This window comes from Vipera berus, assembly GCF_964194415.1.
Source record: "Vipera berus genome assembly, chromosome: 3".
Lineage (NCBI taxonomy): Eukaryota > Metazoa > Chordata > Lepidosauria > Squamata > Viperidae > Vipera > Vipera berus.
This window is the reverse complement of record NC_138204.1, coordinates 129,646,353-129,661,085: the sequence shown is the minus strand read 5'-3', so window position 1 is coordinate 129,661,085 and position 14,733 is coordinate 129,646,353. Positions and strand designations below refer to the sequence as shown.

Below are 14,733 nucleotides of genomic sequence, written 5' to 3'. Positions count from 1 at the left end.
GTTGTAAGTGTGTATCCATATTCCTCACAGGGATATCAGTCAGTTGGACTGGTAAGCTAGAAGGTAAAAACTATAAAATTTCAATTGAAACAAGAGCAAGCAGTTGAGTGTTCATGTCAACTAGGAAATAATTGTATCAGCATTTAATAAGTTGCAAGAAGGAAGGGCTACGTTGCCATCCGAGTTGCAAAATGCAAAATCACATGGCTTTTCAGCCTCTTTAGTAATAATAATAATAATAATAATAATAATAATAATAATAATAATAATAATAATAATAATAAGAAGAAGAAGAAGAAGAAGAAGAAGAAGAAGAAGAAGAAGAAGAAGAAGAAGAAGAAGAAGAAGAAGAAGAAGAAGAAGAAGATGACCTTGGAAGGGACCTTGGAGGTCATCTAGTCCAACCCCCTGCTAAGGCAGGAAACCCTATACCATTTCAGACAAATGGCTGTCCAGTCTCTTCTTAAAAACTTTCAGTGTTGGAGCATTCACCACTTCTGGAGGCAGGTTGTTCCACTGATTAATTGTTCTAACTGTCAGGAAATTTCTCCTTAGTTCTAGGTTGCTTCTCTCCTTGATTAGTTTCCATCCATTGCTTCTTGTCCTGCTTTCAGGTGCTTTGGAGAATAGCTTGGCTCCCTCTTCTTTGTGGCAGCCCCAGAGATATTGGAACACTGCTATCATGTCACCCCTCACCCTTCTCTTCATTAAACTACACATACCCAATTCCAGCAACCGTTCCCTATATGTTTTAGCCTCCAGTCCCCCAATCATCTTTGTTGCTCTTCTTTGTACTCTTTCTAGAGTCTCGACATCTTTTTTACATCGTGGTGACCAAAACTGGATGCAGTATTCCAGGTGTGGCCTTACCAAGGCATTGTAAAGTGGTATTAGTACTTCACGTGATCTTGATTCTATTCCTCTGTTAATGCAGCTTAGCACTGTGTTGGCTTTTTTGGCAGCTGCAGCACACTGCTGGCTCATATTGAAGTGATTGTCCACTAGGACTCCGAGATAAGTGGATTGGACTCTTCAGACAAAAAAGTTATATGGCTATTTGTAATTAGACAGGGAGGTTCATACACCCACAGGTATGTATAAAAAAACACCTTGTTTTCTAGTTTGTTGATGGTTACTTTGTGGATAGGAGAGCAAAAGCGTTCCTGACTTTAATTTCTTCTGTCAGAGTGGGAGAAAGGAAAGAGGTCAAGACATCTAAGCAAGAATCTAAGCAGTGCTTCTCAAGGTCAGCTTATCAAAGTTTGTTGTCATACTATTTACTAGGTCCATTTTGTTTTGCTTTGTTTTGTTTTCAGTTCTAACTATTGGCAAAGGGCCCGGATTCAGGGAAGTAATTGTCAGATCTCTGAAGATCCGATTAGCATAGAACTGAAAGGATGCCAAATTATTTTTTTTTCTAATTCATATAAGTGTAATTGTAAAATAATTAAGTGAAGTCCTACAGATCCTTTGAATTTGGAAGTCTCCCACCCCGGACACTACATTCCCTTGCAAGGAATGAGTGGCTTTTTTGTAGAATCCCATCAGTGAATACTTATGCAATTATTTTGAATAGCAAGCATGATTTCATCAGCCTATAAAATAGAGAATGATGTTAAAGAGTGGTTCCAGGACATTCCTCTATTTGTTGAGGTTGCTTTTGGAAAATACTTTTTTGAAAATATTTTTTTTTCTTTTATTCAGAGAGTTGAGTGAGATGAGATACAAGTTCCAAAAAAAGGGGAAAAAAGAAACATTACAAAAACAAAAATAGACAAAACTTTAAAAACATAAGAAAAAATGTGCATTAAAAGGACTGATAAATATATTGCAACAATATTAGTTTCTCCCCCTTGTGAAGCAGGCCTAAAATTTATAAACTGCTACATCTATTCACAGTATCTATCTACTATAAAAACAAAGTAGTTAACAGGAACCAACAGCAAAGTTAAACTTCAAAGCCCTCTGTTAACCATCTATTACTGTATTTAACTTGTAGAAAGTGTACAGTGGCTTTTTATCTACCATATATCACCACAATCATTATCTCTGATTAGTCCAGGAGCAAATTTGATTCTCAATAGAAAATTTTTTGTTTAAAATTTTGGTTGAGAATTTTCCCAACGGTGGTATCTTATTCCTCAGAAATATAAACTTGTCAAACTATGTTCCCAAAAAAGTCTAGTCCAAATTGTTTTCCAGTTAGATATAATAAGTTCATTCTTCAATCACCACCAATCTTTTTTAAAAAGTTCAGTTCATCACTCATCAATTCTGTTAACTAAATCTCTAGAGTCCATATTTCTCTCGGCCTTCTCTATCAAATATGTAGTTTCCAAACCAAGTTCCTTCCTATAGATAGGCTATATTTAGATGGTATCAAAGAGGAACAAATTACATAACACTGATTTCAAAATGGATTTAAAAATGGCATTGAAAAAGTTGTTTCATTGGACTAACAAAAGAAACTGACATGTCAATAATTAAAAGGTCTGCACAAATAACAAACTAAGACAGTGATATGGATAATTTTCTTATATTGGATTTACAAAAGAAGCTGATTAAAGCTTTGAATAATTTTGTGAGAAGGGACAAAGAAAAAATGAAGATAAAATGGCTAAGATATTATTTGAGGGAACTAAAGATCAAGACTGTTGCTAGTAAAAACAATACAAAGTTGGCTTATTTAAGGTTAATAGGTATGTTGTTACCACTTAATGGACTTTTGCTGAGATCAGGACTGAAATGACTATTTTTATGGATTTATTATAGATAAGAGATGGGATATGACAAGAAGAGAACATTTGTTGTATTTTAAGAGAAAATGATAAGTTACTAAAATCATTTGTAGTGGTGAAGAGGAAAAATACTTCATTATTTCTTTTATTCTTTATTATATTATTTTTTCTATACCTATTTTTCTTTTTTCTCTAGTTTATTTTGTATAATAATAACAGTAACAACAACAATAATAATAATAACCTCTGAGATATTGGAACACTGTTATCATGTCACCCCTAGTCCTTCTCTTCATTAATCTAGACATACCCAATTCCAGCAACCGTTCTTTATATGTTTTAGCCTCCAGTCCCCTAAACATATTTGTTGCTCTTCTCTGCACTCTTTCTAGAGCAGGCATGTCAAACTGCCGGCAACTGGGCCAGATGCGTCACGGCAAAACCGCACCCACCCCATTACCAGCAATGGGGGAAAAGTCCCGATACGTCATGCGACATCACGAGTTTGACATGCCTGTTCTAGAGTCTCAACATCTTTTTTACATTGTGGTGACCAAACCTGGATGCGGTATTCCAAGTATGGCCTTACCAAGGCATTGTAAAGTAGTATTAACACTTCACATGATCTTGATTCCATCCCTCTGTTAATGCAGCCTAGCACTGTGTTGGCTTTTTTGGCAGCTGCAGCACACTGCTGGCTCATATTTAAGTGATTGTTCAAGTGATTGAAAATAAAATTAATGTAAGAAAAATACACACTATAGTAACAGAATCTGGAAAGTATGACCGTTCCTTTTTTCCTTTCTCTTATAACTCGAGAGACAAGGCAGACCAAGCTTGAGTTTCTGTCTCAATCCTTCCTGTCTTTCCAGAATGAGCTGATGCTTTTATAATGGCTTTCATATATTTTCTTCTGGTTATCTCTGTACTCCTCTGTAGTATATCAATCTCTAAATGTTTCAGAGCTTTCTTGGGACTTACATCCAGAGATTGTTTAAGCTCTCTTCCCTGTTAGAGAGATAAATAAAAAGAAGTATTTAACAAGAGAGAAAGCTACTAAATCATTCTAAGTAAGGGCCGTTTAATTGGGTTAAAAGTAGATTTAAAACCAGTAAACTAAAAAACAGAATGTTTAATTATTGGGGAATAATTACCATTCCCTTTGCATAAAGCCCTCAGCCTAGCTGTTTGGAATTTGCAGTGATAACAAACCGAAAAAAAAGTTTTAAAGAAATGTATTGTACTGATTCATCCATTCTCCTGTGCACTATGAAACATCTGGTTTGCAGGCTTTGCACAGCCCTACCAATTTCTTGGAAATGTAACATAATGGTGTCACTTTCCTACGATTCTGGTGGAAATTAACACTGTAAAAGGTTGAATGCTATATAGTGCTAAACAGATTAGACAACTCAGCTCTGTTTTCTGAACCACTTTGTATCTCTACTCTAAGGAATATATTATCTTTGAGACAACAGGGAGTGGTCAAAAAACTTAAGAAGCTCTGGATACAACTCTCGATGAAAAAGATGGTTTCTGAATGCCCATTAAGTTGAAGGGACATGATTGTAATTTATCATGCACTGTCATTTTGTCATTTCTGGTTAGTTTAGGGATTTACACCAGTGGCAAAAAGTAAAATAGGAGTAAATAAGTCATGTGTGATTGGAATCTTGGCTTCAAACACAGTTATTCTCCATGAACGACCTCACTGTTAAAAGTTTTGCTAATAATATTGCAGGGTGGCAAGAGGGATGGAGGAAACATGAAAGTGGACGCATTCAGTTACAGTGAGTGCACCCTTGTGAGTCCTGAAAGAACAAATTGGGGATAGATTGTTTTGGAGAAAATCTATCTCTGTAGTTGCTAGGAGTGAAAACAGGTTGATGGCACATAATCAAATGAAAGGATGAATCATGATAAACCTATTCAACTCAGTTGATAGACTAATTGCAATTAACATAGGTGTACTTACTGAAATTTTGTTCAGTTGGTGCTTTAGAAATTTAAGAAGCAGTGGAATTAGTTTTTTACTTGAGAGTTTCTTTTGTTTCTTCATTTTTTCATAGATTAATTTACAGAACACCACCGCAATATTGTGTCCTATGAAGAACATGATATATGTTCTCCTTGGAGTAGTTTGGCACATTTGCTTGTTTGATTTTATTTACAGAAATCCCTATATCATTCAGTTGAACATATTTGATTGCACACATCTGGACCCATGGTAGATGACAGAAGCTTTTAACATTTTCTTTGTCTCTTTGTTGCCATCTAGTGATACGCAGCCCAGCTGTGACTATCCTAGCTATATACACTATATTAAGATTTTCAACCCCCCTTTCCTTCTTAAATATAAAGATTAACAAGGATCCATTTCCCTTTTTAAATTGGAATGAGTGACCTTGATGCTCACTCAAAGGCAAGTAACTGAACATTAATGGAAGCAATAGGTTGTAGCATGCTCAGCCACTAACATACCCGACTATAATTCATTCTCAGGCAGTTAAGATGAGTTAAGTTCCTGGCTGGTACTTATCACAAGCAATAAAAGGTAGAAGTTGGGAGACAGAAGAAGGTGAATGTAATTTGTTTATTTCTTGGCAATGTAAAATTATTCCACCATCAGTTTCTGGTACATTGGAGAATGATTCTTAAAAAGTAGTGGGATATTTGTTTTCTGAATACCATAAATTCCTTCTTACCTTTATTGCTCTCGTTCTCTCGCCCTCTTCCTCCCTCTCTTTCTCTTCCTCTCCCTCTTCCTCCCACATCTCTATAACTATTTGTTAGCATATTCAGTATACTAATATACTAAATATACTAATACTATTTAGTATACTGATTCTTAGTATTCATTTTTAGTTAGGACATTTGTTGATTTAGCACCTATACTACTAAAACTCCCCAGTTTGTTTGTCCATCATAGTGCAAAATTTTGGAATCAAGATACTTCAACTCAGCTATCTTTAAAAAATGCATACAAATTCTGGGAGCCATTACTCCTGTTTAATTGAAATTCCAAAGATTTTCACAACAATTTTATTTCCAAAGTTTTAGTTGCTGCAGTGTCACAGTCAGCCTCAGTCATATGGTGATTTCCAGCATTCCCTGCCAGCTTCCCACAAGAAGCTGACAGGAAGTCAGAGGTCACTCTTGGCTCCCGCTGCTTTTTTGCTTGCCTATATTGATTCTGTTTATTCATTTAAGTAAGGAAATATCTCTGAAAGGATGACCCAATGGATCATGGGTTATCTAATATTTATATATGAATCTAGCTATAAGATTTTTTACATATTTTTTTAAAAATTTTCCTCAAGGATATATTTGCATAGGAATCTCTACAAATAGAAAATGATAGACTTTGCTTTAATTTCAACAAGCTGTTATAAAATAAATAAATAACTATTAATTGTTCGCTCTTCCATAGTGAGGAAACATAAATCTGACAATTTGGTAACAGTGGCTACGATACTACTCCTTGTCCCATGCTTGCTGCAGAAATTCCAAATTAAGTCCTCAAAGTATGCATATTTTGCCCTTATGTAGCCAGGTATTTTCATTAGCAATCCTACTTTACAGAATATCTTACATACAGAAGTACAGATAGCCCCAATCCTCCATGTTTTCCAAGATCAATTCATATTGTTCCAGTTAGCTTTCAGCCCATAGTGGTGATTGACCTAATCATCTTAGCTCATTTATTATTAATATCATTGATTGTTTTAATTTACTATATATTGAAAATAGAGGCATATTGAAATCAAGAGAGCCAGTTTAATCTAGTGCACGGGTCGGCAACCCGCGGCTCTGGAGCCACATGTGGCTTTTTCAGCCTTCTCCTGCGGCACCCAGTTTGCAGAGAGAGAGACAGAGACAGGCACTTGCGCTTACCTTCTCTCTCTCTCTCTCTCTCTCTCTCTCTCTCTCTCTCTCTCTCTCTCTCTCTCTCTCTCTCTCTCTCTCTCTGTGTGTGTGTGTGTGTGTGTGTGTGTGTGTGTGTAACTCACGCTGTCCTCCAAGAAGCTGACAAGCTTATTGGGCGGGGCTCCTGCCTCTGCTGCATCTCCGCAGGATGCAGCAGCAGAGCCAGCCCAATAAGAATGTGTGTCAGCTTGTCCGAGAACAGCATGAAGCCAGCTTGCCAGGTGAGCAGAAGATCTGAGAGAGGGAGGGAGAGAGAGAGAAGCAAAGCGCAAGTGCCTCTATCTGTCTGTCTCTCACACACAAACATACGCACACACACACAAACAAACTGAATGGGGGAAGAAGACTGGCAGACCAAGGGCAGAAAGAGAGGGAGAGAGAGAGAAGGGAAGCACAAGTGCCTTTCTGTGTCTCTCACTCTCTTACACACAAGCACATACACAAAAACAAACTGTGTGGCTTTTTTTGGAGTTCAAAATGCTTTTGTTGCATGCAGAAATAAAAATTTGTTTTCTTTGTAGCAGTTCATTGATTTCATAAATGCAGCACACTGTAGTTTTTTTTATACATAGCATAAAGGTAAAAAACAATATATGCAGTGTTATCTTCATTTTAGATGTCAAAAGGGTTTTGTGGCTCCCAGTGTTTTCGGTAGGAAACGGGTCCAAGTGGCTCTTTGAGTGTTTTAGGTTGCCTACCTCTGATCTAGCGGTTACGGTACCAGACTAGAAAGTGGAAGTCTGTGAATTCATGTCCCGTCTTAGACATGAAAGCCAGCTGGGTGACTTTAGATCAGTCATTCTCTCTCAGCCCAACTCACCTCACAGGATTGTTGCTGTGGAGAGGAGGAAGGTGTGTTGGGTATGTTTGCCACTTTGAGTATTTGAAAAAATAATAAAGGTGGGGTACAAACAAACAAATAAGTAAATGTTAGGACTTCAGTATAATTAATTCTGGTTTTAACTAATGTCTCATTTACTGGTACAGCTCTCCCAGGAGTTTCCACACATTCTGAATATGCACTGTAGCTGAAACATTTTTTTTAAAAAAATGTTTATGTTGGGTGCATTTATATTAATGTTAAGTCACAATATTTTAGGAATGTTTTGTTGAATAATTCAGGTTTCCAAAAATGCTAGGCCAAAAACAAAAACAAAGAATACAATATAATTGTATGTTGTGTCCGAGCTATACCCGTCCTTTTTATAAAGAAAATGTTACAGACTTTTTACTTTTTCATAGCAATTAATTGCCTTGCAGAAGCTAATTTATTGGTGTATAATTACTGTAAGCAGTTAGAAACTGGAATGCCATTCAGTGGTCCTTGATAAAAATTCTGACTGGCAGATTTCTCCACACACTGGACAATAACATCTTAATCCGTTAGTATTTTATCTATGGCATGGGGAGGGGTACTTTTCTTTCCAAATACCTTTTTCATAATCTGTCCAGCTGTTTTGATCAGTGCTTGAATTTTTGCAAAAGATTTTCCTTTCAAAGGTATTATAGGAAATCAGTCCAGCATCTTTCCTTGCTGGCTGCTGCATTTTCTCTTCTAATTGCTGTCTAAAAACTGAGCATTAACCATACTGAGGATTAGTTTTGATTTCTTTGGTTTTATTTTGCTGATGCAGATAAGAAGACAAGGAGGGATACAATTACTGGTGGATCTATTGGACCATCGAATGACAGAAGTCCACCGTAGTGCCTGTGGGGCTCTGAGGAACTTGGTATATGGGAAAGCTAATGATGACAACAAAATTGCTTTGAAAAACTGTGGGGGTATTCCAGCACTAGTACGATTACTCCGAAAGACTACAGATTTGGAAATCAGAGAACTGGTCACAGGTTTGAATATCTTTCCTTTATTGCATGTTACTTTATAGGAATCAACTCAGTACCTGAGGTGCTTTAATATATTGCTTGATGAAAACAAAACACGGTTTCAATATTGTTCTTGTATACTTGAAAATATTAAAACAAAACTTGGTTTTGCCAACATGTAGAACATGTACATACAGCAAGAGACATACACATCCATATTCCATATCTTGGGTAATGTGCAGACAGCAGTTTTCATTGGATGGTGGTACACAATTGTGATTGCGACTATGGTTAAGCTTTGGTAGTGCTGCTTCCAATTCTTTGACTAAGGGAGGAAGGAGAATGAAATTTCCTACAGTGTACAATGTGACTGATGATTTTTTTAAAATACTGTTAATGGCATTTTGGTATTCTGTAAATCCTGACTACATTATTTTAATGACTTTGGAGCATCCCCTTTTAAGACCTCCTTCTGCTTTCTCTTGTAAAAAAATATGTTGCATATTTTATCTTAACTGCAGGCTGCATGATTCAGCTCTGATTACAGATTCCAAATATTTTAATCATTTCATCTTTCAACTCTTACCTGTCAAAGGCAGGATTCATGAGATACTCCTTGTTGTGGTGATGATGTGATGCATCATGTATCCCTCTGAGTGACAGAATTACTAGCAGATAATAAAATAAAAAATGTTAGCTTTGTTTCAACCTTCTGCTTCAGTCCTTGGTTCTACTACCTATCTTTGGTCTCCCTGAAGTAGTCTACAACCGGACTTGAAACAACAAGTCATAAACTGTTAATCCTCTTAATTATAGTCCATCTATTTAATGAAATTGGTACAGTATCTGCTTTTAGTGAAACTCAGGCAGTGTATGATACAGATGACTATTAGACAAGAGCCCTTAATTTGGTTTTATCTCTTTTATCTATGCACATTGTGTTCTTAAAATCTACATTTTAAGAACTTGGAAAGCATACCAGTTATCAATGTTTGCAATTGGTTATTTTTAAACTGCTTGTTTTCATTAACTTTAGATGATTGAACAACGAGAGGGAGGGAGGGAGAGAGAGACAGAGAGACCTTAGGACCATATTGGCCAGTACATAATTGCAACTCAAAAGGGCATTGGGAACAACACCAGAGGTTCGAAACACCACTTGTCATGGATAGAATAGGTCTAGAGAGACTAACCGGAGTATAGCCTGGATTAACTACAGGAAAACACATGACTCAATGCCATGCATGGATCTGTGAATGCCTGGTGCTGTACAAAGTCAACAGGAGACTCAGCAACTTTATGGAAGGTAACAGTGGAAGTCAATTCACATGAGTGCCCATCAAGTACAGCAAGGTGATGCACTTTCCCCACTGCTGTTCTGCATAGGCATGAACTCCACCAGCCAGTAATCACAAGAACTGGATATGGACACAACTTCAAGAGTGGAACTATCAGCCACCACCTCTACATGAATGAGATCAAATTTTATACTAAGAGTGAATGAGATATTGAATCACTGATCCACCAGATATGCTTCTACAGCAAAGACATTGTGATGTCATTTGGACTAGAGCAGTTTGGCCAGACGGTAGTCAAGAGAGGGGAAATGGTTAAGACCGAAGAGGTGGAACTAGCAGCGGGCCACATCTAGACCATTTACAAGTATCTTGATATCCCACAGTCACATGGAAATCACAATGAGGAGGCAAGAAAAACAACAACTTCCAAGTACCACCAAAGTATAAAACAGGCCCTTAAAGAGCCAGCTCAATGGGAAGAACAAGATCCATGCCATTAATACATATACCCTGCCAGTCAGTCATCAGATATCCTGCTGGCCAAAGGAGGACATGGAAGCTGCTGATATGAAGACCCAGAAGCACCTCATCATGTACAGAGGTTTCTACCCTGAGTCCAACACATAGAAACAGTATATGAACTGGAACAAGGGGAGCAAGGTTTAGTGAATATATTGTCCTGAGTGAAACCCAGAGCATCCAGGAGTTTATCAGTCATCTGGAAGAAGTCACCCAAAGATGAGCTGCTGAGAGAATGCCTGAGACAGCAGCAGATGTGGGAGAAAGATCAAGCAGAAAGGCCATGGCAAGACAAGATCTTACATGGGACGTACCATTGACAGCTGAGGTGGCCACATTGGGAACTTCTACTAGTGGCTGGAAAGGGCTGGACTAAAAAGCAGCACTGAAGCACTGATCATAGCAGCACAAGAACTAAGCACCAGGTCCATAGAAGAAAGGTTTGTCCACACTATATAGGACCCGAGGTGCAGAGGCCCAAGAAACAGTCCAACACATAGTGACAGGAAGTAAGATCCAGACAAGAACAGCATACACTGAACAGCATGACCAAGTAGCTGGCGTTATGTACAGGAACAACTGCATCTAGAGTGTATGGGCTCGATGCTCCCAAGTCCAGATGGAAAATCCCACAGAATATCATGGAGAATGAGAGGGCAAAGATCCTGTGGGACTTTCAGATCCAGGCAGACAGGCAAATACTAGCCAATCTACTAAACTTCATGGTAATAGACAATAACTAGGAGAAGAACCTGGTTCACACTTGAAACTCTTTCTGACTCAAGTTTTTCAAATTTGGAACACTAATTTTTAAAACGTTTTGTGCATGTACATTTTCCTAATGGAATGTCCCCATTATGCAAGTATTGTTTCATAAATAGCACTAATAAAACTTTAGTAACAGCCAGGGAAGAACTTTTAAAGTCACTTTGATCGAAAGCTTATGACTGGAAGAAATATAGGGAAGCTGACATAAAATGAACTTGAGGCAGTGGAATAGCATTTATCATAAAGCAAAAATGTGGTAAGTGGTTAAAACATCCGTATAGAAGTTTAGATGGAAAAAATTGCTTTTCCTATGATTTTAATATTCAGATTAAAGAGGAGTGGAAAAGAAGTTTACAGAAATGATGCAATAAAGATTTATAGAATTTTTTTCTGTGTGTTGCATAATTGTTTAAAATGCTAAAAAACAAGATTTCACTGCCTACTTGATTTTCGTAAAATTCAATATAAATGTCATGATTCCACTTTTTTTTACATTTTAGATATTTATTTTCTTTCCTATTGTAAAATTATATTTTGCATAATAATTTACATTAATTCAGACCACTCCTTTCCCCAGAAGCATTATATTCAAAACAAATCATTTAGTCTGAAAAACAGATTTGGAAAATATCTGAGTTTTATTGCAGTGATTTGGATGTCAGTCTCCAAGAGCCCTAATTATAATATAATGTTCCTTATTGGGGAAATTAGGATTAGTGATTGGGAGTGATGACGGTTATTGTTACTGTTACTATAAAACATTTCCTATTTTATGCATGGCACACAAAATACAAATTTAGAGTTCAAATTATCAGTTTCTAAAGTTCTCCCTTTTTATCAATCTACATGCCTTTCAGCAATTATGTCATCATTACGTTTTCTTCAAGTTAACATAAATGGGCATGAAGACTATTAAGTGTAAAATAATTAGAACTGATTGAGTACACACCTGAGGCTTTGGAATTAAAATTTCTTGGCCGACCTACAGCCAGCTTGTTTCTGCCATCTTTTTCTTCTGCTTGGAGAAAACAGTTAAAGTTTGAAAAAATACAGGAAGAAGATTGAGAATTTTAATTAATCATCTGCAATTCTCTTGGGTATAGGATTCCCTTTAAATCTGTTTCAGTACATGGTTGAGAATTTAATAAAGAAATTACTCGTACATGGTACTACAAATCTTAAAATTATGTTTGCTAATAAATATTTCTCCAGATTATGCTGATTATAAAGAAATGTGTCTGTATTACCAACTCTGCTGTCCAAACTTCATTTATTATTTTGGTTGAGACTTTTTAAAATAAGCTCATTTGTTTGCTTGAAGTCTTTATTTCCTCATGTTGAAAAATAGATTACATCTCCCTATCCAAACCTCAGAGAAAAGTCGCATCCACACAGCTGCTTTGTCGGGCCCATGTCCCCTCTCAGAGCTGGTAGTCAGTCATGCCATCCTAATTCTTGTTACCCCACAGGGTGTGGCCTTAGACACCCAGAAATGGCTGTACTGCACTACACAGAGCGTTCTAACAGCCATGATTGATGGTTTCTTCAGTGGAAATTCCAGCCTTGCCAAAATTGTTTGTGCAGCTCCACCCACCTGACATGCACAATGTTCCATGCGCTGCCAGATTCTTTTTGTTTTTTCCTTTCCCATTCTGCCATCAATTGATTGAAGTAATTATTCCTTGAAACTATGGGTTGAAACTATCAATCTCTTGATGGCAGCAAAAAAAAACTGTTTTAGCTGCTATCTAGTGGTTTTCGTATCTGTCCAGCAAAGATACAAGCCAGTGGGTAAATTCTGATGGTGAGGATCTGCACGAGAACTTAAAGATATATATATAATGTGAGGAGAAAAAGCAAGGATCAGCCACTGGGAAGGGAATTCCCAACCACACATGCTACAAAAGTCCTATCAATTATACTTTCAAATGTTTGAAATAAACCAGGGACGGGCTAGTAAAGGTTTTGTATTTTGTGGGCTGCTTGTTAGACTGTTTTACCTTTGGTTAGCAGCAAAAACATTTTTATATCTCTTGCCTATTATCTGGTAGTTGTCAAAATTTCTATAGCTGAGATGTGACCACTGAATAACTTTGGTGGAAGTGTTGGAGGTTATGAAAGAGGCTCAACTCTGATGGATAATGGAGGAGAGGAGGAGGCTATAAGCTATCCTATGAAGACAGAATGTGAAGGTCTAACCTCTTCCCTTTCTATTTAGGAAGGGAATCCCCTGATAGACAGGCCACCAATTACAAGAGTCAAATACTTGCAATTATTTTAAGAAAGCCATTGATTGGTTAGTTTCAAAGCTTGTAACAGTTGACCAGCTTATTTTAAAAAAGAGAAAAAATGGGATTTGAGAAACTGGAGGTTCTGTCTTCTTGCAGCCCCAAGTGGGCCGGGTAATGGGCCAAGAGATCAGAAATCCAACTGAAAGTCCCACAAAAAGGACCAGTTGGAACCACAAGATGATCAGCATGGAGCATATCATTTCAGACTGCATAAATCATTTCAGTGCAAATAAATGTACCATATATTGGCTTCATGCAGTCCTTTCAGGCAGGATAAGAGGGGAAGCATCACTTCTAGTACTTTGGGCTATCATGAAACAGTTAGTAGATAAGCCTCGTGCCAAGGCAAAGAAGATGTGTGGATTTGCCTGAGGTCTGGAAGGAACTATGCAAGCACAGAGTGAACTAGCTTTGGACTCTTCATCTTAGCCTCTGCAGAAAAGTTACACAACTTTTAGTTCTCAGACAGCAGAATCCAGGCCCCTTATTAAAGTGAAAAGAGTACAGATTAGCGGATAATCCATGGATATGCTGGGGCAGTTTTCAATCAACTGAATCTTTGCACTCTCTTTCTGTCTCTTGTCCTCTAATATTTGAAACCTGTAAAAGTAGAACCTAGCTCTCAGCAGTAGCAAATGAGCAAATAGTCTTTGACAATTTCAAACAGAAGAGAATGAAAGCAACAACACAAGAGAATTCTCCATTCTCTTTAACATTCAAAGCAGACTTTCACATTCTCTCTCAATTCTATACATGTGGAATGTTAATTTTATAGAAAACATTCAGTCACACTACTTTGCTGCAAGGGAGAAGTAGGCACTAGGGAACATAACAAAGGGGAATTCTGCTTCTCGGTATGCCTTTCTCGATGACTTATTGATGAATTAAAGAGTGAACATGGCAATTAATGCACATGTGTGTGCCTGTGAGAGATGAGGAAGGAGCCTCTTTACTATAAATGTATCAGTGAAAAGCACAGCATTGTTTTTCACTGTTTTCTCATTCTTGGCTGTAAAAGACAGCTTGGGGAAAAATGTGAAACTAGTACTTCCTCATCTTGGCCACTTTCCTATTCATTCCCAAGCAAATTTTACCTTCTTAATCCGATTAATTCTCAACCTGCTAGTAAATAGGCATCTGTGAATACGTTCAAGAATAGTTCCCTTTCACTGTCTCGTACAGACTGGCAGTGATGTGAACTACAGTGCAAAATGAGTTGTGGGCTCTTGACTTATTAAAATCGATGAGAGCATTGTTTGTACTTAACCAGTGATCTGCAGTGCTTCTCTCAGTTCCATCTCTGAACCAATCCCCTGGCCAATTTTCTCCAAGCAATTTGTTCAGAAGGTGTGGAAAAATTGGCAGAAG

General features: G+C 37.4%; 1 protein-coding gene across 1 annotated transcript in view; it reads left to right on the top strand.

The window, feature by feature from the left end:
- Window positions 1–14,733, top strand: part of CTNND2 (catenin delta 2) — a gene marked incomplete at its 5' end in the record, with an annotated part of 412,468 nt that overhangs the window by 295,081 nt on the left and 102,654 nt on the right. The window contains one exon of the mRNA XM_081326152.1: window positions 8,300–8,513. Within this exon, the coding sequence (XP_081182278.1) occupies window positions 8,300–8,513 (214 nt within the window). The remainder of the gene's footprint in view (window positions 1–8,299; window positions 8,514–14,733) is intronic.